Source organism: Solanum verrucosum, unplaced genomic scaffold, assembly GCF_900185275.1.
Source record: "Solanum verrucosum unplaced genomic scaffold, falcon-dt-bn FXZP01000009.1, whole genome shotgun sequence".
Lineage (NCBI taxonomy): Eukaryota > Viridiplantae > Streptophyta > Magnoliopsida > Solanales > Solanaceae > Solanum > Solanum verrucosum.
The window spans coordinates 4,444,272-4,468,210 of NW_026020231.1; the positions used below are offsets into that span (position 1 = coordinate 4,444,272).

The 23,939-nt window shown below is 31.6% G+C and overlaps 2 protein-coding genes across 2 annotated transcripts; both read right to left on the reverse strand.

Annotated features, from left to right (window-relative positions):
* Positions 1-11,052: 11,052 nt before the first annotated feature.
* On the reverse strand, positions 11,053-14,690 carry LOC125832123 (pre-mRNA-splicing factor SPF27 homolog). The gene is made up of 7 exons (XM_049511261.1): positions 14,398-14,690; positions 14,014-14,189; positions 13,197-13,280; positions 12,345-12,414; positions 12,128-12,261; positions 11,987-12,045; positions 11,053-11,400 (listed from the first exon to the last, which is right to left on the reverse strand). Exons 1-6 carry the CDS (start codon positions 14,629-14,631, stop codon positions 11,988-11,990), a joined length of 756 nt encoding a protein of 251 aa, XP_049367218.1. The 5' UTR covers positions 14,632-14,690; the 3' UTR covers positions 11,053-11,400; position 11,987.
* Positions 14,691-16,290: 1,600 nt separating this feature from the next.
* On the reverse strand, positions 16,291-23,150 carry LOC125832122 (peroxisome biogenesis protein 3-2). Its single transcript, XM_049511260.1, has 7 exons — positions 22,936-23,150; positions 22,477-22,638; positions 22,161-22,360; positions 21,946-22,076; positions 19,547-19,674; positions 17,307-17,534; positions 16,291-16,803 (listed from the first exon to the last, which is right to left on the reverse strand). The coding sequence occupies exons 1-7, from the start codon at positions 22,938-22,940 to the stop codon at positions 16,548-16,550; spliced, it is 1,110 nt and encodes a 369-aa protein (XP_049367217.1). The 5' UTR covers positions 22,941-23,150; the 3' UTR covers positions 16,291-16,547.
* Positions 23,151-23,939: the final 789 nt, after the last annotated feature.

Below are 23,939 nucleotides of genomic sequence, written 5' to 3' on the forward strand. Positions count from 1 at the left end.
ACAAATACAAGGATTTAAGGAGTCAACACTATTTTTATTTAACTATAATTCTAATTGATAAAGGACTCAAAGATTTTGAGTTTTATTTTAATTCTAAAAAAAGAAAGATTTTGAATGAATTAGAGTGGATCGGTAGGTTTTTAATGAAGGGGACCTATTGTTTTCAATTTAAAACAAAAAATTAATAAATTTAAGAAAAGAAAAAAAATAAAACGTGAAAAAAACAAAAACAAAAACATGAATAAAAACGAAACACCATCGAACTCGAGACCTCGCGCCACACCTGCGGCGCCTTTACCATTTAAGTTGGGACGTTTTGATATCAGCAGTGTCCTTTCAATTATTTTAAAGCTTATTTTTTATTTTTTATTTTTCTTATATAAGTATATTCCGTAAAAAAATTCGACCAAGCCGTGTCACGTGACATACCTTAGGTATAGGTGAATTCCTCCCCTGATTAGCTCAATTATTCATAAGTTATGATATATAAGCAAGATTCAATACTACCTTCATTCTATTTATTATATTTGTTAGAATTTGATTATGATGAAAAAGGAAATTTGATACTAACTACTAACTTCATCCAACCTATTTTGTTCGATTGATTACAAGTTCAGTCAAAATGTAAATATTGTACTACTATGTGTTATTAAACTGATCACAAATTGAAATTACTTTGAAAGACAAAATTCAGCAACATGCACATTAAATAAACTCACGAGTTCGAAGCTAGACTTCACATGGCCATATTGATAATCAATTATCAATGTATCAATTCTTAATTACCTAATAGGAAAAAGTTACCCAACATGCACCTTTAAATAGTCTTAAGGAGACTTATGATAGAAAGGTAAATTTTCATGTAATATTAATAAACCTTGCTATGCATACTAATGATTAACGATAAATGTTACCAAATCGACAAAAAATAGGCAGCATGCACAAGTAATAATCAATTCTAAAAATCACGACCCGAAAGCAAAACTTTAGGATGTCACGTAGGTCGTGTGTGTCTATATGTTCAATTTTATACAAGTTTAAGTATCTACTTGTGCATATTCAAAGTTGGAAGACATAAATGTGAAATGAAGTCAAGTTAAATGACATATATATTAAGTTAAAAAATAAAAATAAAAGAACTTATAACAACAACAAATATATATAACGTCAATAGTATGAATTACGATTATTTAAGTCAAATTGTGGTCATGAGTCATGATGATGTTTTGTCTACAAATATATTTATGTAGTCTCCACGCTTTAAAAATATCCGATGTGGTTATTTTTTGGTTAAATGTGACGATCAATTTTGCTAGATATGCTTTCCCAAAAAGCTTTAAACGAACCAGCTTATACATAAATTTGTAAACGTAAATGTATTGAATGCAATTGTGGACAATAGCATGCATAATTAGGGCTGAAATTGTTACAACAGTACCAAGCCTAACCATATTTAATTCTCGCTCGATTTCATATTAGTTGTCAAAATTATTTTTTTTTAAATCTTAATTTATTTGTTATATTAACAGATTAAGATGACTTTGATTATTTTTATCCTAATTATTATTAAATGTTGTTGAGATATAGAAACCAAAAAGATGCCTTCATTTCCTTTTGAATATTTTAAGTTTTTTTAAAATAAAGATATATATGTTCGATTAGTAAGTGTTAGAAATTAGAATGTTATTATGGAGATGATCGAATGAGTCATATTATATTATTTTACGATTTTGAACCAATCTTAACATATGGACTAATTTTTTTAGTTGAGTTAAACTCAATAATGAATTTTCTTAACAATAAAATTAAGTATAGTAATCATTAGTAAATATTTAAGACGAGGAGGACACATAATAGGTTTTTTCAAATATTAGGTGAAGTCATGGCTTTCATAAATATGCTGACAAGCTAGCTACAATATGGTCTTGTAAATGTTTTGAATTACACAACTTTACTAAACTGGCTAATAACGCTCAATTAATTAATACTAATACATTACGTCTATATATTCTGTAACAATAAAACTGCAGAACAAAACAATTGATGTGGTTGAATTAATTAAAATTAAGAAGACGTGGATGTGATGTTTCCACACATAAAAGTTTGGACAAAAATGACATATTTATTCTGTCACACATATTCATGAGAATTGCACATGTGGGTTCTCCTTCTGAGTGTTTGTTGTTATTTCATGTAAAATAATCGATCATATTTTCTTGCCATTGATTTTTTATATATATAAACGCAAACAAAAAGGATAAAAATGTCCTTAATTAACATTTACTATGATGAAAATCACTAGGTTTTAAATGCTTATGGGCAATTGTCCACTTTTATTTGTCATGTTGTGCTTTTTGAAAGTTAATTTGATTAATTTTCAAAGTTAAATTAGATTACATTAATTCGATATTTTAAGCAAAAAATTTAGATATTCAAAAACTATAGGAAAGTACTATAACTTGCAATTTTTTGCATATCAATATGATGAAAAAATACATCGTAAAATATTAGTCAAAGTTTTTATAGTTTGACTCTAAAAAAGGAAATTATGACAATTTAAAGTGGATGGAGGTAGTATTTGTTAATCCTTCCGTCCAACCATAGTTGTCCACTATACTAAAAATAGTTGTTCAACAATATTTGTCCAATTTAGAAAATCAAGAGATAATTTACCTTTTGTGTTTATTTTACCCTTGCTATTAATATTACTCATTTATCATATAACACATTTTTCAAAACATTAAATTAAAAAAATGTTTGATAGAATTACTCTATTATTTATTGCTTTTGAGATGTGTGTAGGGACAAAGTTAGCCCTTTAGTTATGAGTTTGATAGAATTTTAGTTTATATATGCTAAAAGATTCATTAAGAAACAAAAAAGACTAACGATTCAGAACTTATAAATTTTAAAATTACTCTATTATTTATTGTTTTTGAAGGGATGTGTGTAGGGACAAAGTTAGCCCTTTAATTATGAGTTTGATAGAATTTTAGTTTATATATGCTAAAAGATTCATTAAGAAACAAAAAAGAGTAACGATTTAGAACTTATAAATTTAAAAATTTCGAGTCTACCTTCGTATTGCACTCAACAATTTATTCATTATCGTGATTGATTAATTTCACATATGTTTTCATCTTAATTATTGCATTTGTCAGGATTTATTTTAGCTCTTTATACATTATTATTAATAACAGTTTCATGAAAGTGTGTATATATATACCATTGACCATGGTGACAAAGAATATGGAGAAAAGATAAGTGATTTATCTTTACCAAAAGTAAAATTAAGAAAAAGGTGAAATTAGACATTGCTATCATGGAAAATGAGAGATAAAGGGAAACACGTACAGAAAAATAATGAGGGGAAAGGGATGGGCTTTAATTACGGTTTGGCGTTGAAGGTAAATAGAAAAATATAGGGGTAGTTTTTTTTTGTTTTTTATTTTTGGGGTGGGGAGGGGGAAGGGGGGGGGGGGGGAGTGTGCTTTTTGGATATATAGATTTAATTGAAAATAATATTTGAAAGTTAGGTTATCTTTAAACATGCATTTTACTATGTTGGAAAAAATAGTTGAAGTTTTGTGAGTTTTTTTTCGTGAAAGTATTAATATTGAAATGTAATATTATTTCATCTAAAAAATTTAAATTATTAGAAAATTATATTTTATTTACTTGATTATATTTTCAATGTCTAACAAAGTCTACTTTTGTAAAGAAAAAAAAAAACAAGAAGGTCACCCACATGATATTTCTTCTTATTTTGCAAGTCAAATGACATTTTAGTGCATAATCTATGTCCAAATAAGAGATGTTTGGGATGGTGGTAGATATAACCATTTGATAGTACTATTACTACTACTAATAATAATTATGTCTCAATTTAAATAAGTTGAAATCTAAATTCTTATTTCTTTCATTAATCTCATATTAATTATATCATTTCAATCTAATAAATAAAAAAAGTTATTTAAAAATAATAAAAGTTTCATATGAGTTTAAAATTTATCCTCAATTAGCTAATATATATACTATTTATAGCCAAGTTTGTATAATTAATATCACCAAGCATCAAAAGGTCTTTTGAGACCATGCTTTCTTCCATGTAATTTTATGTGTATTCTGTTTTCTTTTAATACCTTCACTTATCATAATTTCATACCTATATTAATCGATCTACATCTAGGTCCACGCAGAACATGTCCAATAAATATTGGATGTTAATATGGTAAATTCAAAATTTGAATCTAGATTGTTTGTGGGTACCATGCATATATACAATGAGAAAGATTGATATTTATTCTTCACAAAACCCTAAAACAACTTTAATGGTGAGGAGAGGACAAGGAAATACAGTTGGAAAGGCAATGACACCAAATTTACTTTTGTCATTCCATAATGGTGGACAGACTTTTTTAATACTACTATAGAGTAGAGTATTATTTTTCAACACCACATAGATAGTCAAACTAACGTCAAAAATAAAATAAAATATTATATAGTATAGTATAGTAAAAAAAAAAAGTACATGCCCCTACAAGTGCTATAGGGTGTGTGTAACAAAGACAAGAAGGGAGGTGTAAATTTGTAGGTAACTTTGGGTGACAAGTGCATGTGATATGCGTTCAAATGTATGTAAGAGAATCTAATCAATTTATAAAATCCAAAGGACTATATATGCATTGGTTCCCGAGACTCAATAGATATGGGTGCAACCAACAAGGTAAATAGTACCACTATACATCTTTAATGAGGGTCATAAAGTGAATAGTTTTTTTGTTTTTCAATTTATGTGATGATATAGAAAACATGAGGACAAATAAATTTAGATTTTAGCTCAATTTTCAATTTATATGAAGGTATTGAAAATACAAGGAAAAATAAATTTAGGTTTAAATTTTCTAAAATAAAATTACTTTAATAATATATATTCAAGAGAAGGTGTTATATTGCGTATATTATTTGTGATGATATAGTATCAAATGATGAAATACATTGTAAAACTAACAATATGTTGGTGGTTTGAAAATTGACTTCCAAATCTAAATGGTTCGAGTTGAACAAGAGTAGGAGTACTTGAAGTGGAAGTTTAGTGACGTAACATGAGAGACAAATATAGAATGACGAAATACATAGTAAAATTAACAATATGTTGGTGGTTTGAAAATCGACTTTCAAGTCTAAGTGGTTCAAGTTGAGCATGATTAGGAGTACTTGAAGTGGAAGTTTAGTGACATAACATGAGAGACAAATATAGAAGTACTGAGGATTGATACACAAGTTACCTTCAAGAGAGAAAAATTTAAGTATCTTAATGAATCAATAATTTAAGGAAATAAAGTAATTGATGATGATGTTACATATCAAAATAAAATAAGGTGGATGATCAAAATGAAAGCTCACGTTAGATGCTCATGTGAAGAATTTGTTGTCGAGACTTAAAAGTAAGTTTTATAGATGATATCTGAACTAGCTATATTGTATGGCATGGTGTTGCCCGGTCAAAAGCAAATACACTTTCACACATCTCTAAGGATGAGAACTTAGGAAAATGAGAATGTTTAAGTGGATATATTAAGAGTGATATGATTAGAATAGAGATATCCATAGGAGTGACCTTCGATATAGACAAGATGAGAGAAGGGAGACTAACATATTTTGAATATATAAAGAGATTAATGTTTCGGTGCCTTTGTCATGAGGTGTGAGCAATTGGTTAAAAAATGTCTAAAAGGGTAGAAATAGATCGAAAAAGGACATGACACTTTTGTGACTTAACGAGGACATGACCCCAAATCTAATGATGCGGACATTTGATCGTTGGCTAGTTTTCCTTACCAATATGATGGTACTATTACCATTCTTCTATTACTACAATCAGTCGTCGGATTCTTCTGATTCAACTAATATATTATTTGTTGTAGTCGTTATATTTTATCTTTATTATTTGAAACATGTCTTTTTCATTATTGTATTTCATTTTCAAATCTACTTTGTATTATTTTACATTTTTACTTGAGCTAAAGGTCTTTTGGAAACAAACTTTTTTTGTTTTCACCTCCTAAAACCCACTAGCAAAATTACGTTTGATATGCTATTTTTTCTAAAATAAAATTTATATATTTAAAAAGTATATAAAAAATAACTAAGTTATCATAAATAATGACTCAAAATATTATTTTTTAAAATGTGAAAATTATTTAAAAAGAAAAATGATTTAGTCCTAGAAATAGTAACACTTTTACATAAATAAAAATATCAAAATTAATACAAATAAGATTAAATATAGCCTTAAAATAAGAGTTCAATCCAATTTAATAGATTTAACTCAGATTCCTTACATATGTATTTTTGTAAAAATTCAAGTTTCATTATTAATACTTGAAATCGGACATTCTAGAATCAAGAATTTATAAAATTAAAATTTTAAATTCACCTTTGAAAATAATATTTCAAAAAAATACCAAGGTCAATTTCTTGTGTGTGAATGTGATTACAAATATATCCTATAGATGATAGAGTAATAAAGAAAAAACATAAATTAGCCCCAATCCCCAATGTTACTCCATCTCCTATACCACTATATATACAACCCCTCTCCTTCATCATTTCTCACTTCTCTCATTCTTTAGCTCTCTATGAAAGTAAAATTTAGTTTTTTACTTTCAACAAGTTAGGTCATATATATATAGATAGATCCAAAACTCTTGTGGGTTTTTATCTTGATGTTTTTTGGTTAGTTTTTAGGACAAGATTAGGGTTTTTGTACATGTTGACTTGATATATTTTGTGTTATGGGAGTGGAGCTCCTTGAAGTCCAACAGAAGATCTAACAGGTTAGATTGAGCTGCTGACCTATGGATTCCTCAGCCCTATCTATTTATGATTTAACATATAGATAGCTTTGTGGGTTTGCATATGTCAGGAGCTTTATTTTACCCTTTGTTTGATCATTTTTTGGATTGAAGGGAGCTCTACATTCATATCTCCTTACTAGATTTGTACTTTTTTTTCTTCTATGTTATAAAATCTAGTCATATGGTACTTATTTTTATTAGATCTAGTATTAGATTTAATATTCAAGGTATGTAGATCTTATTTCCTATTTCTAGCTACTGTTTAAAATATATATTATTTTGGTTAAATTTTGAAATGTTGTTTACTTTTTAATATTTTTGAGTGTCTGTTTAGATCTGATTTTCCTATTTCAGGCTTCTAAAGAAATGTTGGATTTGGATTTGAAGTCTTTCAGCGCAGCTTTTATCGTTTGTCTAGATTTGAGTTGTGGAAGAAAATATTTTAGAAACTGAATTTTTACAGTTGTGTAAATTGGGAAATACTTGTTTGTTTTTACTTTGTGTACATATTAGTTTTGTTGAATAAAATAAAGTGAAATCCTTAATATTTTAATTTTTTTTCATTAGGTTTAGTCTAGGCTATTGATAGCTACTTTCTCGATTCTTGATCTTTGTGCAAATTAAAGCTATGTTGCATTAATTAATATTGGGACAGATGTGTGGAAAATCTAGTGTAGGTTCTTTATTTTGAATCTTATCTTGGGAAGATATTTTTATTTTGAATTTTGACTAGGTAGATCATTGGTCCTAACTTCAACTTAAGCTTAAGATAGTTTTTACGGTATAATACAAAGAATAAAGTTGATAAATATTTGTTATTTTATTTATATGTATCAAGTTATGTTAATATTATTTTACTGCCAGCAGTTTTTAATAAATTCAATGTGTGTTGTAAGTGTTTATTTTTATTTTTTTGACTTTTAACTAAGCATTTTGATTATTAGAAATCGTTGCAGGTTCTTTTTAGAATGATTAGAGATGAAATAAGTATAAACATTAATTTTGTTTTGCAGTAAAAATGTTGTGTTCTTGTCAATTTAAATTCCTCTTGATTTGCTATTGGCAATGTGGTTGGATTTCTCCAATATTTTTTGAAGTAAAACAGTCATTTGTTGAAATTATAAACTGTTTGTTTATATAAAATAATTAATTCGTAATAATTTTTTAGTTAAACTCATTATAACAAGACAAGTGAAAAATAGTAATTTACCTTTATGCAAATACCTAGCTTTATAAAATAATCAACGCCGATAAAAAAAAGGGATTATTAACTAGTTCATAAAAAAGTCGAAGCCGACAAGAAAAGTTGATTAGTTAGATCAAATTACTATTATATAATTTATTACTAACAAATAAATGTTGTTTAACATTCATTTTTATTTTATAACATTATAACTAATCTTGATTTCTTCTACAAGATTCGCACCAAATAAATTAAACCAAAGACAAATTATATATCAAACACTTGTCTATCAAACATCAAATACCACTCTCTCCATTCAGGGGCGGCTCAACATAATTCGAGGCCTAAAGCGAAATTTTTATTAGAGGCCTAAAATCTAAATAAATTTTATCTATATTTATTTATTTTTCTAAATTTCTAGATGTAAATTACTACTTGATATCTTTTATATAAATGATTTTTTCAAATACTTTTTTTAATTATTATTTTTAAGTAAGATTTTATCAATTCAACATTGAAAATATCCTTTTATTGAGACAATTATTATATGAATTATTAACATAATTCTATAGGTAATAAGTTGATAAACTTTAAAGATAAGAGTTTGAATCATAGAATCTGATTCTAAAAGTTGATTACTTGGTATACCTACTTTAATATGAAAATTAACAAAGAAATAAAAAAAGAATTTGTAATTCACTTTGTTCAATACTTTTCGACTGCTGATTCATATTTTTTAGAGTGTATTACTCTAACTATCAAAAATTTGAAGAAATAGAGTGTAAAAGAAGTTAAAAAGGATAAATAATGTGAGTGTTAGCGAAGAAAATGTAAGAATCCAAAACAATGTTTCCTTAATTTCTTCTATTTTAATGAGGTTAAGATACATAATTTTTTATTTGTAGAAATTTGAGGCCCCCAAAAATTGGGGCCTAAGGCCAATGCCTAAAATTTTATAGGCCAGAGCCGGCCCTGTCTCCATTTCATATTAATTGAATGTTTGAGATATTTCACTCTTTAAGAAAAGTAAATTAAGACATAAATTGAATATAGTTCTTCATTTTGATCCTTATTAATTATTATCAAATTTATTAAAGTCAGCACATTGAAAATCCAAATGAAGGGTAAAATTGGAATTACATTCTAAAAGTAATCTTGAAAATTGAACAATTAAGTTAATTTAAAAAATAAAAAATGCCTCAAAAATTTAATTAATATAGAATGAAGAAAGTATTAACAATTGCTTTCTCCGTTCACAATTTGATAGTATTTAAAAATTAATCACTATTTACTTTTCACTTTTAACATATAAAGATGAAATAATTAAATTTTTCTATTTTATCCTCAACATTAATAATATATTTTCCAAATCATTGGTTAACTTGAAACTATACATATTGTAAAATATTTATCAATAACTTTTAATAATCATACAAAATTTCAAAGTGAGCAGTACAATCGAACAGAGTGTTATATGCCGTATTATCACAAACAAGATAACCCTCGCTTCATTTTTCAGTTCATTCTCTTTTTCTTTTTTTTATAGAAAAATTTTTCTTTGTCTGTAGTGATTTTTAAAACTAATTATCTAAATTTATTTATCATTTTAAAATGTAATTATTATTTTATCATATAAATTTATTCATCTTCGTCTTGTCTGTAGTAAAGTAGTAATTATTTTTGAAGATTACATACACTTGAATTATAGAAAACTAATGAAACATAAATAAAGTTGAAATTTAATTAAGCGATGTTATATTTTAATACTTAAATGAAGGTATTTAAGAAGATTACATACTCTTCCAGTCTTCTTAGTTAATGTTTAATTATGAAGCGTATACATAAATGAGGCTATTTAAGAAGATTACATATTCTTCCAGTCTTCTTAATTAATGTTTAATTATAAATCGTATAAAAAAAACACGACAAATAATTTAATTAGGAGGGAATACAAAACACTTCTTTTTAGTGGTAGAGTACTCATAAGAGCCTGTTTGGATTGACTTAAAAGTTGGTCAAACCTATTTTAAGATATTTTTAGCTTTTGAAAGTGTTTGACAAAAAATATAAAATAACTTAAAATAAGTTAAAAATGACTTTTAAAAAAGTTAAAAATAGATACTTACCTACTTTTATTCTTTTAACTTAAAATTTAATAAACTTTAATTTTTAAAAACTACTTCTTTTAAATTAAGCCAAACGGGCTCTAAGTCTCACCAATCCTAATTCCTGTGAGCATGGGAACCATATATATTCTCAATCTGAAGGTCACAAATCCTACTGGAATAAGGCCAATTTTTTGTCCCTTTTGCTTGATACGTTCCAACTATTTTTCTTTCTAAAAAGAAAAGAGTTAAAATTGGATCCTCAAATTTCTTTTTAAAATTATTCATATTTGGGCATCTTTTGATTGTGCCTAACAAATCCTTGGTAGGAGTACTTCCCAGCCTATGCAGCGTGAATCCAGGATAGACGGACGGGTACTCAACACCGGATGGAAAACCAAATAATAATAATAAAAAATTACATTATTAGTTCAATAAATTTAACTTGTATCAAAATATCTTTGCCTATATAAAGAGATAATAAATTGAATGTTGTTGTTCCTGTTGAGTTATGAAGAAAAATTTATTACGTAAATCCCTTTATACATACGAAATTAAGTTGGTGAGTCTCTATTAGAGTTTAATGCGTGACTGGAATCCTACCAAACGTCGTGTAAATTCGAGTTAATGTGAACCTGAACGACCCAACTTATTTAATTGCTTTTTCATGGGCTAATTTTGCTACTCCTTGTTATATCTGGTCTGGTAACGACTCATTTGCTTTTAGCAATAGAACTGTCAAAACACTCATTTGCTTTTAGCAATAATGTATATATTATGCTCGCAATGCTCCCAGTATAGAAGTCTATGATTCCGTTCTTCCCGCGGATGGCGGTACAGATTGCAAAACAAAAGCATATTGGGTGTCCAGAGAAAAGCAAAAACAAATTTTGTAGATTCAAGGAACAGAGAAGGCCTTGCTTTGTCTCCTTTTCTCATTCAACAAAAAGGAATCCAAGGGGGGGAAATAAGAAGACAAACATTAACATCACCGATTAACTATTCATATAATTAGAGCTGTTACCAAGATAAGGAAATGAACATGTGCACAACTAACTGGGAGATACAGAGGCAAGCAGTGAGTTTTTCCACACTGGACACATTCCTCACAAGGATTGCCTAACAGAACATCGCCAACAAAAGACATGGTCAAACCTCGTCACGCCGACCTAAAGCAAGGACTTCAAACCTTTGACCAACTTCTACATCTAAGTCCAGCAGCAGCAAATCTTCATGATTAATGGACCTACACCTACATATTTTCACAATATTAATCTGACAATTCTCACACATCTTGGAAATCGACAAGAGAAGAGGGAAAACATTGCCTACAGCCTTCGTAATTCAACATAACCCCCCCAGCCAAATCCAATCTAATAGTATTGTCTTCCTCCACAAGGTTTTATAAGACCTTGTATATGCAACCTGAATTTTGCTAAGGAAACATGATTCCAGGAATCTGTTTTTTCATGTTTGGAAATGGAAGAAAAATGATGGGAATTTTTATTTTTGAAAATTTGCTACATTTTTTATAGGAAATTAAAAAGGTCAGAACATTGCAGATCATAGTTTTTTTTCTCTTTTTCTTGTCTTTCTTCTCATCTCACACAATTGGTTCTTTAACTTATAGAATTGTAATTTTTTATTTCTATTCTGCACTCCCCGTATCATACTTTACATTCATTTCAACCATCTAATTCATTCTCCATTTCCTTCAACCTAAATCACCCTTGTACCTCCCCAACTTTTTATCTGATTCCCCCCTACATGTTAATAGCATTGATAACTAACCCAGTAGATACAAACTAAGCATAACAGAATAGTAGCGAAATCAATACCTCATAATTCTGCATACGGCATGTTGCCATTCTCAACATTAGCCTCCAAATTCCAGCCCCTGCCGTAAAAGAGGTTAATATCTTATAAGCTAGCCTATTAAAACCAGAAAAGGCATAGATGATATGCAATACAAAACAGACCTCTCTTCAGCCTCCTTCTTCAGTTGTTCTCTGTGGTCTTGTAGTTCCCCACATGCAGATTGAATTTCTATATTTTTCAGACAGAGCTCTCTCCATTGCATGGACAACGCATTGAGCTCATATGCAGTAGTTTGCTGTTATGCAATGGCGAACAGATCAATAAGAACAATGCAAAACGCTACAGAAACAGATCAGTAGTGACACAAGATACTTATACCTGATGATATTTCCTTTCCCTGTTTGCTGTTTCGATCATTTCATTCAGTTCAGCAGCTTGTGATTGCATTCTGCAGAAAATTAGTTTGATATCAGCCATGGAAGGGATGCAGCAATACCAGAGGAGAAAGGACGAGCGAATCATGCTCTTTTTGTAAGAGACATATTAATACTGTGCAGAACTGGTTCCAGATGTGTAAATACAGTGATAAATACTTCTCCCTTTTGAATCACAATTGCACCAGCAGTGAAGAAGGGCAATTGTTTGATCATATCATATTCTTTCACCAAAAAATAGAACATGTCCTTGCTTATTTTTATGCAAAAGTATTTACTCTAGAAACCAAGTCCAAAATAGTTACTATAGTCTTCAAGGTCATTTTGCCCAAAGCATGAAAACTTCTTTTATCATTTTCAATCTAATATCTATTACTCCTTTTGTTCCGTTTTTTATGGTATTCGTTCCTCTTTAGTCTGTTCCAAAAAGAATTAACACAAGCGATAGTTGGAAACTCTTTTAACTTTAAGCTTATCATTTTCTCTTGATTGACATGTTCTTGTAACCAAATGTTATGACATGTTTAAGATAGCAAGTTCAAAGGGTATTTCAGCATGTGCAAAAAGATTTCTTTCTTTGACCCAGTCCAATCACGCACTGTCATACAAAATGAACGGAGGGAGCATGTAAAATCATGTCAAGACAGAAGTAGCAGTACATTGTTAAGGATGAGATAGCTGAAAAATAACTACGCTTTTGTCCCAAACAAGTTGGGGTCAGCATCGGTAAATTGTTAAATAAGGATGCGATAGCAAAACACCATGAAAAATATAAAATTAGAAAAAGAAAAAGAACCTGGCTAGAAATGCCTCCAATCGTTGATTGTACAGCTTCCACACATCAGGACCATGCTTTGACATTAGATCCAGATTTTCTAGCCTATAGAGTATCACGGTTAACTTTTGGTTACAGAAGCAATAAGCACAGTTGTGCACAACAAAAAAAGGGAAATTTTTTAACCATAATATATCGAAGGCATGAATGTTTTAGTAGCAAAGTACTAGATGCCTCCATATACAGGTAGGACATTGTGATGTAAAAAGAATTTTTCCTGATTAACAAAAGCTAAGTAAAAAACTTTGGTAACAAAGTGACACAAAATTCACATGTCTTCTGTTAGGATATGACCTGCTGAAGCTGATAGTATATACAAGTTCTCCAGAATCCTATTTCATTGAAATATATACAAACACACTCCCCAACACGTGACAAATAGTACTATGTTTCCCCACACGTCGAGCAGGTTTTTGGATTTGACATAGAAGTCAAAACAAACACAATGCTTTTTATTAAGAAGTTATTTGGAAAATATATGTAATCACCATATATTAGCTATTTCTTTGAAGAAGTACTCTTTAATCATGCTTCACTGCAACATCTATTTTATTAAACCTTGTAGCCTTACAGACTTCATTTCTTTTGCTTTTAAAGGTGATTGAGGAACTGATACAAAAAGTTTCTTCCTACCAATAAAGGTTATTAACTATCATGTGCCATATCTAGATTTTACACATTAAAAAGAGCTTAAATTGAGAACCATGAGTATATAATTAGCAAAGGGAACTCTCAAAAATACGACATCTAGTTTCACCATTGGATTTAGGTAGCCTACCTGATTACTTGATGCTGCAGTAAACGCTGAGCTTTTTGAAGCGATTGCTTCCATGCAGTTTCATCATTGCGTTTGTTCACAGGCGGCACCTCAAGTCCATATCGTGAAGTATCTATTTGTACTGGAGGTTTTCCAGCTCTCACCCGCTCATATTCCCTCGCAAGCATAGGATGATTCTAAAACAAATTCATTCATCAGACGAGCAAAAACCATGGCCTCATCAAGCAGTTACCAAATCAACACAATTTAAAACAAAGTAGCAATTTTAATCCTTCAATAAAACTAATTCTTATAGAAATTGATGAGTACTTCAAAAAAGGGAACCCTAGAATTCACATAGAAAATAGTTGAAGAGCATAAGTATTGGCAAGTATAGATTGAAACCTCGAAGTTGAATTTACGAAGAGGAGGGAGATTTTTGAGGAAATCGGAAGGTTTTTTGGAGCTGCGGCGCATCTCCTCTTCGACCAAACGGTCCACCTCTTCTTTCACGTTGGGATCACCGTAGTCGTCATCAATGTACGGCAAAGCATCTATCACTTCCGCACTACTAGACACTGCCGGACGATACTCCGGCGGGGCCACTAGCATCAAAATGTCGCCGTCTTTTGTCGCCATTATTGCTCGGACCTTCTTACCGATGTGTAATAAGCCAGCAGCGAGTACTAGCCCTGATGGACGAGGGAGTAGTGTTCATTACTTTTTCATTTTATAGGTTGTCGTTCTTTTCCCATTTTACCCTTGTAAATATACCAACTCCTCAATAGCGCGTGTTTTTTCTATCTTTTCGGTCCTTTGTTCGCTTTTGCTTCGCCATAAATAGATCTTCATTTTTATTTTTAATGTATTGATTATTTATTTTCTTAATAACTTTTCAATATCTAATAACTTTGTTTGTGTTTTTAGTTGTGATAAAATTTAACACAATTCTTAAAAAAATTATTAAAGAATGTTATTTGATCAATATATTTCTTATTAATTCTTTAATCTTTTATCTGTATATGTGCCTCTTAATTCTAGAATAATTAATGTCAAGGGCAAAGTTGAAAAAAGATAGTAATTAATTCTCTCTTGATTGTTTAAATTGATAACTATTTTGATACAAGTATTTATAGTATATGTGACAACTAAAAGGAACAGAGAAAGTACTAAATATCAATTAATATAGATAGTATGGTACAATAATTATATCAATCATTATTTTCTTATAAACGTGTCAAATTCAAATTTGATAAGTAAAAGTGAACAAAATGAATATTTTTTATCATTCTCATATAACGTTGTTAGAAGATGGAAAAATCACGCTATATAAAGTGAAAATGAGTAGTAAGAATTTATATGATCCATTTTCTTTCTACAAAAGAAATAGCAATTGTCATATAAGTCACTTCCAAATGAAAGTATAGATTAGCTAAACACTATAATTACACCTCTATTCGTCTAGATTATTGAATAATAAAACTAAAATAAACTACTACGTATAGCTGCTAGGTGCCTAATACCTTATCGCAAAGCATAAAGATTGGAACAATAATCTTAGGAAATATAAAAATTCAACATCATTGATTTCGCCGTCACTACTGTTGTTGATGTAAATATAAAGGGGACAATAATAACGATTAAACAAAAAGATTAGGCAGACGCACTTTATGATATGAAATGAGACACGGAAAGTATTCCTCAAATTCATGTAACAACATGTGAAACCACGTCTTCTTTTGTATTTTTATTACTTGTAAATTTCGTGTTTAGTCAAACTATTCTGAAACGGGAGGAAACTATTACTGTATATAAAAAGGCTCCTCCCTCTCTCTGACTAGCTACTTTGAGAAAGCAGAGGAATGAAGGAAACTGTTCTGTCCAACCCAAGGTGGATTATTGGGACTGATCTTTGCTGCTGAATCATTGGCTCATGAGCATGTCAAAGAAGATGAATAACATCTTCAGACATGTTCTTGCTCCAATGACGCAGGAGCTGAGCTCGGTTTTTCACCGCCTTTTCTTGGACTGAAGGGTTCCCTTCCCTTCTCTCTAGTCAAAGTAAAAATCACCACCAACAGATCATATGAATGACCGATCAAATCATCAGAAGGAGGTACTTAAACAATCTTTATGATGCACGTATCAATCAAGTTCCAATATCCTCAAAACAAAGGTACACTTACAAGGACCGATCTTTATTCACATCTGCTAATCTTAGCTCTCAAGTAGATAAACAACAGCACAAGTCAATACACACATGGACAATCAATCAAGGAAAAGAATACAACAAAGCTGGGAAAAACAAAATTGCACGCTTTGAAAGCAGCTTTAAGCTATTAAATTCAGCTGATGAAATAACCAGTCTGCGTGATAAATTTAATACTCCTAAGCAACACTGTGGTAACAGGTAGAATGAAACTTCACCAGAAAATCTTCAGTTTTCTTATTTTTGTCCAAATTTTAACCCTTGAAGGAGCTTACAAAATGCTATATGTAATCTTTTACATCCACGCCTACACTGAAGCTACACAAGAATACCACATGCTCCTACACTATGAAGCTGGTGTGCTTGCATATAACAAGGTGAAGAACATCTCTACTTCTGGCATGTTTTGGACAATTTGGATGTATCTGTCCCTATTGGATTCTTCAAGCAGGATGTGACTCATATGAGCAAGTCGTGGTAGAAGTTTAGCTAATGGAATACCTAACTTTAAATTGGTTTCTCCACAGAGGACCTTTATGTCTTCCATCATCACATCCACCACTGTTTTAAGTGACATATCCAGAATATTCTCAAATTCGGAGCTGCACAACAAAAGGATAAGTAATCAACCAACAGATTTGCCAAAGGAAATAATATGAGAAACAAATACCTGAAAGTTTGTCAATATTGAATGATGTCAGGCATCAATACAGAGGTAAAGAATGAAGACATTTTGCTTAATCTGCTGCGTTCAGTTCTAAACTTATCTTTACAAGTAACACAGCAGTCAGCACCTTTCATCTTTTTTGCATTTTTAATCTATATTCCCTCTTCTATTTTTTGGTGGGGGTGGGGAGTTTAGTCACTTTCCTTGTAAAGGTGAAAATAGTTCTATTATGTGCTCCAAAGCAACAAAGATGTCAAAAATTGGGTTTTCAGATTGATATCGAGAAAATCTCAATGTGCACATAGTTGTTTTCACATTCCAGATTAATATTCCCCTAGTGCCTCAACCTTTATAAAAAATTGTATCTCAATATAGTGAAGAGCTAGTACCAAGCTGAATCTTTATTTGCAACACGATGGGAAAAGCAAACAAAAGTACCTTGACAAAACGGCCTGTGCCTCCAGCATAAGTTGTTCAAATTTGGATGCAGGTGAAGGTTCTGTACTATCACTGCTAGAGGTAGCAGCAGAGTTATATCGTTTAGAGGGCTCTGGCATCAAAAAGTCCATCCAGTGATGAGGGCTTCCCATGCTCAGAAAGGTGGCCAATATCTGCAGAATGGTATCATGAAGTACAGTTGTGTTGAAGAAATCCTTCAACTGTTTTCTGCAAACCAAAAGATCAGTAATTTTTGTAAGACACATTTTGGCAAGATATAGCTAATTTCAAATACAAATTATAAAATATGCAATCCTATGGTTTAAGAAGGTCAATCGCCTGCAATCCATCCACTACATATGTTCAACCCCAAGAGGAAAATGTTCCAACACATTGCGCCTTCCAAATAGCATGTGATTTTGTACCACATCGATTTAGAGACATTTTCTTAGTGAACACCCACCAGCCCTGCATGGTCCTCTGTAATATCTGTTATATGACCTAGGATTGCATGGGCATGGTTTCTTTGTTCCTGGGGCTTCATATGCACGTTAAAGGTTTGATTAACCCCATGCACTGACAGGGGATGATTTGACCCTTCTCATTGTCCATTGGATTAGGAGGTTGGCAGTAAATAATCACATTTTGATAGCTCAAAAGACTCCTTGCACAATGGATAGTGTTTTTATGTCGATTGGCTTCCAACTAGACATCCTTTATAGGCAGCTATAAAAGAAAAAAAGAGAGTGGTGCATCTAACTTCTACCGCCTTACATGGTAAAACTATAAAAAGAAACATAATGCAGAAGAATAACGCACAAGCTATCTGATCTACTGTTTGCCTGATGATTCAGGATGTGGTTCCCAGATCGTAAAATTTAGGTATTTTGAATCTGTCGTCAATCTCTCATTTCTCTCTACCTAAGTGTGTGTGTGTACATATTAATTTAAAATTTTAAAAGAGCTTCGTTGCGGTTTGATGGAAATTCTATGCATTTAAACACACATGGGTTTGATTCTTCAAACTCTCGCAAGCAATTGTTCTGGAGTTGAGCTGTTTTGTTCCAAAGTTTTTTACCTTTTGACTTTCTCTTTCGTTTCCTTTTTTTCCACAAACCCCAGGTGTATTATCCCTCTCTCCCTTGACCTTTTTGTTAATGCATAACAAACCCTCAAACTTGGCCTCAGCTGCAAGTAAACACTCTAACTTTGAGACTGCACATCTAGACACCTAAACTCGGTCTAAACTGGCAACTAAACAATCCAACTCGTCCTCATTATGTCTCGTGAACACTCAACGCTGTGATTAATTGGAGGTGTCTAGATTATATTGTAAGTTGGAGTATTCGACTGACACAAAGGAGACAATGATACATTGGAGACGATTTGAAGTGTCTAGATGTGCATACTTAAAGTTGGAGTGTTCACTTGCCAGTTGAGACCAAGTTTGAGCAAATGTTTATGTATTATGCCTTTATTTTCTCCCTTATCTTATCATCATTTCCAGACTACAATAGTTACACATCAATGCTGCAGAATTTCAATATATATCTCCACCTTGTTGCACTCCAGCAGCTATTCACAAATGAGCATCACCGCAATATGTTGAGCATTAATTTTTTCCAACCTCTTGCACCATGCCCATCTTGATTTTATCCTCATTAGAAACCAATTATCATAATAATATTGAACTTTAAAGTATGGCTACACAATGATGGCAAAAGAAAAAGGTTTATCTTTTACAAGGACAGCAAAAGAAAAACATTGCGGTTGAAATTCAAAGAAAATGGCCTATGGCTTTAATCATTTGAGACTTCAATGCGTAAGTTTTCATTATATAGGTTAGCCCTGATTAGCAGTTTCACTGCAACTGATTATTGAAAATTCTCTCTTTTGGCATAAAAGGGAAACAACAACAACTATGCCTAGACCCAAACAAGTTGAGGTTGGAATATGAATCCCCATTTCTTCATTTAAGCTCATTTCATATCATCATCATCATACTAAATCACAAAAGGGAAAAGCAGGGAGGGAAAATTAAAGAACAACAACATACCCTGGGAAAAAGTTAAAGAACCTAACCATCAATTCATAGGTCCATCACTCAGTTCGAAGAATCAAATACCAAAATTAGTCAGTTACCAAACTGAAAATAAAAATGGAATCGAACTGAGCAACCCACTAAACTCTAGATGCACATTTTAACTTCTGAGAGGAAAAGAAAGAAGTAAAGAGCCTACCCTTTTAGAACTTCAGATGTTGCAGTTTCAAAACATGAAATCAAGGCAGGCAGGCCAACATTGGTAAGATAGTCTGCACTGGCTAGAAACTGCTGCTCATCATCTCTGTCAATTAGATCAGCTTCATCCTGGAATTAAATCACATCCAATCAGCAAAAGATGTGTTGGCCAAAAGACTAGTATCAATTGCACTTCCAATAAGCAACAAAAACTGAGGCTAACTACCACCAGTTGGATCAGCATTAACATAGAGTACAGCAAAAAATTGCATAATCACCTAAGAAATAGGTTCATATAGAAGTTCCACTCTTACACCCCCTTTTCCATTGGACAAAGGGTTCAACTTCCATTTTTTTTTTTTTTTGCTTGTTATAGAACCCACTTCTTCTTATATTTTTATCTCTTCTAGGAGTTGTGGCACTTCCATTCCTTTAGGTGACTTCTAGGGTTTATAAGATTGTCAATTCTTATTACTTTTCCCATCTTTCACCTTTCGTGCTTTCCTCCCACAATCAGCAAATCCTTGTCATGGCGATTCACTCATTCATTCTTCTTTGGTTTTCTTAGAAAGATCTGTGAACCCTACTTCACTATTGGCTTCTCCATCTCATAGCTCACTTCTGACTAAGAGGAATATCTAGCCTTGTGACTATAAGTAAGATACTATCCTCTATTCACATAAGGATGGACTTTCATACTAGACCTAATTGTTGTTGAACCTTCAAACAACATTTGCTTTCTTGTCCGGATTGAGAAAAGTAGGGCGAAGCATGGAAAAATTATGGCATCACTGACGCCATCCAGCTTTCTAGGCTTGACATTTCATTGTATATAAAGCTAATCTCCAGCTTCATCAAGGCTAGCAGATCGCCCTGAACCGAGCAATATTGGAGACCACCTTAATAATTTATCATAATTAGGCTCCCATTTAATGTACGTATGCCATGTAGTTTCGGTTCGTGTACCTCTTCTGTCGTCCCTCATCCCTTTCCCTGGCCACTTTTTGATTTTTTTTTGGTATACTTGGTACAACACATCCAGATGGTCATCACAAGTCTTCCCATTTATGGGACAAGATTATTTTGAATGCAAAGAGGTGCTAGAGGATACCAATATCGTCTACTCAAAAGAAGAGAATCCTATTCTGTCTTCCTAATGAACAACAACAAAGATACAGTGAGGTAAATGAATAAGTGGGAATCGTGTCTTCTTACATTATTGACTAAATACTTTATTTGTTCAACTTCTAAGACAATAATATTGGAATTCCTTTATCATCCCCACATGATTGCTCAAGGTCGAGTTTCCTCTCTTACTGCCCTACTTCTCTTCTTTTTTTCTTGAATAAAAATGCAGTAACTTGGCACCAAGTTGGTGTTAAGACAGTACAAGAGCTGGTAATCCTATTGTACGATTAAAAAAAAAGGATATCCTCAATAAAGGTCCTATTCCTGTAAAGATCTATGAAATTTAACATTCTATCTTCATCCTTTACATTCTGTAGATTTCACCAAAATCCATAAACATTGTAGCTAAGTTGTTGTACACTAACTTTCTTCCCTTCAAAGCATCTCACATTTCATTCCTTCCATATATTCCAGCATATACATGCAGGGATGGTATACCAAATCTTCTTTAATGGTTTACTAATCCCCTGGAGTTCCAACAACTCAGTTTTTGACTGTTTATCGAATAACAGTGGTCATCTTGAAAACCTGAAAGAACAATGTCTAAATCTGTCTAGCCAACGAGCAATGCAAAAATTAGGTGGCTGCAACTTTCCATTTTTTTGGTTACGCATGAAATACCTACTGCACAAAAACACTCTCTTTATGTAGAATGTTGAAGGCATGCATCATGAACCACCAAACACTCTCTCCAAAAGCTATAATCATTCTAAGTTTGTCTAATTATGTATGACCTTATATTCAACTTAACATTTGTATTTGTACAATATTTATCAAGGGTATTTGTACATTCACTCTCATGCAATATTGTTGGTCTCGGAGCCAATTTGTAGAGATTTTTTATAAGGACCATATCGTAGAACTTATTTTAACTTACTAGGTATCTTCTCATCACATAGAACTCTAAGAATATTCTTGATTTTAGATAAATAAAGGAATTACTAAAAGAGTTGAGAATTGTTGTCAACAATCTGCCGCAGACATTATTAAAGCTCTGGAAGATACATTATCAACACATAGTAAAGTGATTTCATTAACTGTCTGACTAATTCATTGTCACACGGAATATCCAATATACAACCACATAGATGTGGAGAATCATATCCATCTAGAGGCAATACTTATAACTTTAAGAGATTCTAGATAGAACAATCAATACAAATGCAAGATATAATCATACTCTCATGTCAAGTAAAAAGAGGCAGTTCTTACAAGTTGAATAGAACTTCCAAGGCCACGTGCAGTATCGATATAAAGATGTCTCCCTAATATGTTGACTTGAACTCTAATGTATAAGCTTAGCATTGTGGTCGCCCAAAGAGACAACACAATTCTGGTAAAATCTGGATTGGCACAAGATACAACATCATAAGCTAACAACATTATAGAAATATTAAAGCAAACTATATGGGTGCACATGTCCATACTTAAAATTTTGAGTCTGTCCCACAGCTCCAGCTTCTCTGCAGCAGTAAGAGAATTTGGCTCGTCTTTCCCTTTCATCAGCCTCTCCATCAAGTGCGTGAGGTCCAAGTCTTCTTCTATTCGACTACTTAAATGTCGCATTACATGGGGTAATGTCGTTGAATCAGCTATTGACTGAATTTTCCCGAAATGTTCCTTGATCCTACAGATGAGAGACAAATAACTCTGAGCATAATATCATATCATCCACCAAACATGATGAAAAGGAAAGAGTACACCTTTACAGGAAAATAAACATTAAAAAGAGAAAATCTTAACTGGGATCTAATGAGTTCCTCATTTCTCCTCTCATCTGCAAGTTCTCTCTCAAGATCAGAGAGTCGCTGCTTGTGTCCTTCATACAGTTTATACAAAAGGTAACCACTTCCAAGAACTCCAAATGTAACATATACCTTCCTCTTATGCCTTCTCCAAAATTCCCTGACCCAATAAAACCAGTGTCAAAAAAGGACAAAACCCTGAAACAACAATACTACAACAGTTGCCTCTTCTAATCAATCAATTACCTACCCCTCCAAACTCTCAAATCTTACATCTCACGTGAACAACCAATTTGCAATTACAAAATACTTCTCAAAAAACAACAGTTAAATGAGCAAAAAAAAGAATCTTGAACTGTACAAAGCAAAAGGTCTAGAACAAAAGTATCACTGCACGTATAATTTCATACCCAAATTGATTTTTAACTTGTAAAAAGGAGGGATAGAATTTACAAACCACATCCAATCCAAATACAAGTTGCTCAGGTTATCGTGTGTTTATGTCGCCGGACGCCGGCCCTGATTTTGGCCGGAATTTTAATCTACTTTCCCGGCTATCTCGTCGGAGGATACCGTCGACGAATGGCGTTGGGTAGTGATGGCCACTTCCGGCTTGGAACCTTGCAATTGCTAAAAGTAGATGTGCTGGTTTATTTTAGACATTCAATAAAAATTATATAATATGATTGACATTAATATTATATTGTTCTATTCAAGGAATTGCAATAATTACATACACTGTCCCTCAAGTTTCTCTAGATTCCGCTTACCCCTTTGCAACCCAATAACCATGAACAAACTTCCGTCTTTTTTTTTATTTTAATCACGAAATTTTTAGTTAAGGATAGAAAGACGTATAATCAATCTTAGTTTCTCTTCAAATTTGCTACCGTAAGATTTTGAGTTTTTAAAATCAATTTTGTCTATCAATTTAATTCGTTTATATTAGATTTTTTTTTTAATATGTCATGTTTAAAATAATAAGATCAAATTTTTTTTGACATGTATGCATAACTTTAATTTAAAATATCAACATGAGTTGTGGTGCACTGGTGAAAGTGTTGAAAATTTTGTTGGGAGCGCCACTCCCGAATGGCTCCTGCAGAGCGCGATCCAAATGTATCAGCGCTTATATTATTGTATCCGTTTATAAATTGTAATTTTACTTTAAAAGTATGTGACTTTTGTAATTTGCCCTTAAAATATTGTAAATTTTTTTTCTTAAAGCTTCAAACAAATTAAACAGAAGGAGACACATTTTTTATACCGAATATTTTTTAATTTCTCACTAAATCTCAAGTATTCCCATTAATTTATAGTTATAAGTTAAGTTCTCCTATTTTTCATTCTTAATTGCAATCATTTCTATTTGGAATTGTTAAGACTAGTTACTTTAATTTTCTTATGTCCTTAAACACGTATTACAATCCAAAAATCAAGATTGATGTTTAAGTCGAAAGA

What these genes read in the sequence shown, in the direction of transcription:
- LOC125832123 (XM_049511261.1), bottom strand. Translation starts at nt 14,631, where the DNA reads ATGGCGACAAAAGACGGCGACATTTTGATGCTAGTGGCCCCGCCGGAG. An exon ending in CTGCAGCATCAAGTAATCAG is followed by an intron (nt 13,281 to 14,013) that starts GTAGGCTACCTA and finishes GATACTCTATAG; the next exon opens with GCTAGAAAATCTGGATCTAA. An exon ending in TTGGAGGCATTTCTAGCCAG is followed by an intron (nt 12,415 to 13,196) that starts GTTCTTTTTCTT and finishes AATTTTCTGCAG; the next exon opens with AATGCAATCACAAGCTGCTG.
- LOC125832122 (XM_049511260.1), bottom strand. An exon ending in ACATCTGAAGTTCTAAAAGG is followed by an intron (nt 17,535 to 19,546) that starts GTAGGCTCTTTA and finishes TTTGGTTTGCAG; the next exon opens with AAAACAGTTGAAGGATTTCT. An exon ending in GCACAGGCCGTTTTGTCAAG is followed by an intron (nt 16,804 to 17,306) that starts GTACTTTTGTTT and finishes TTTGTTGTGCAG; the next exon opens with CTCCGAATTTGAGAATATTC.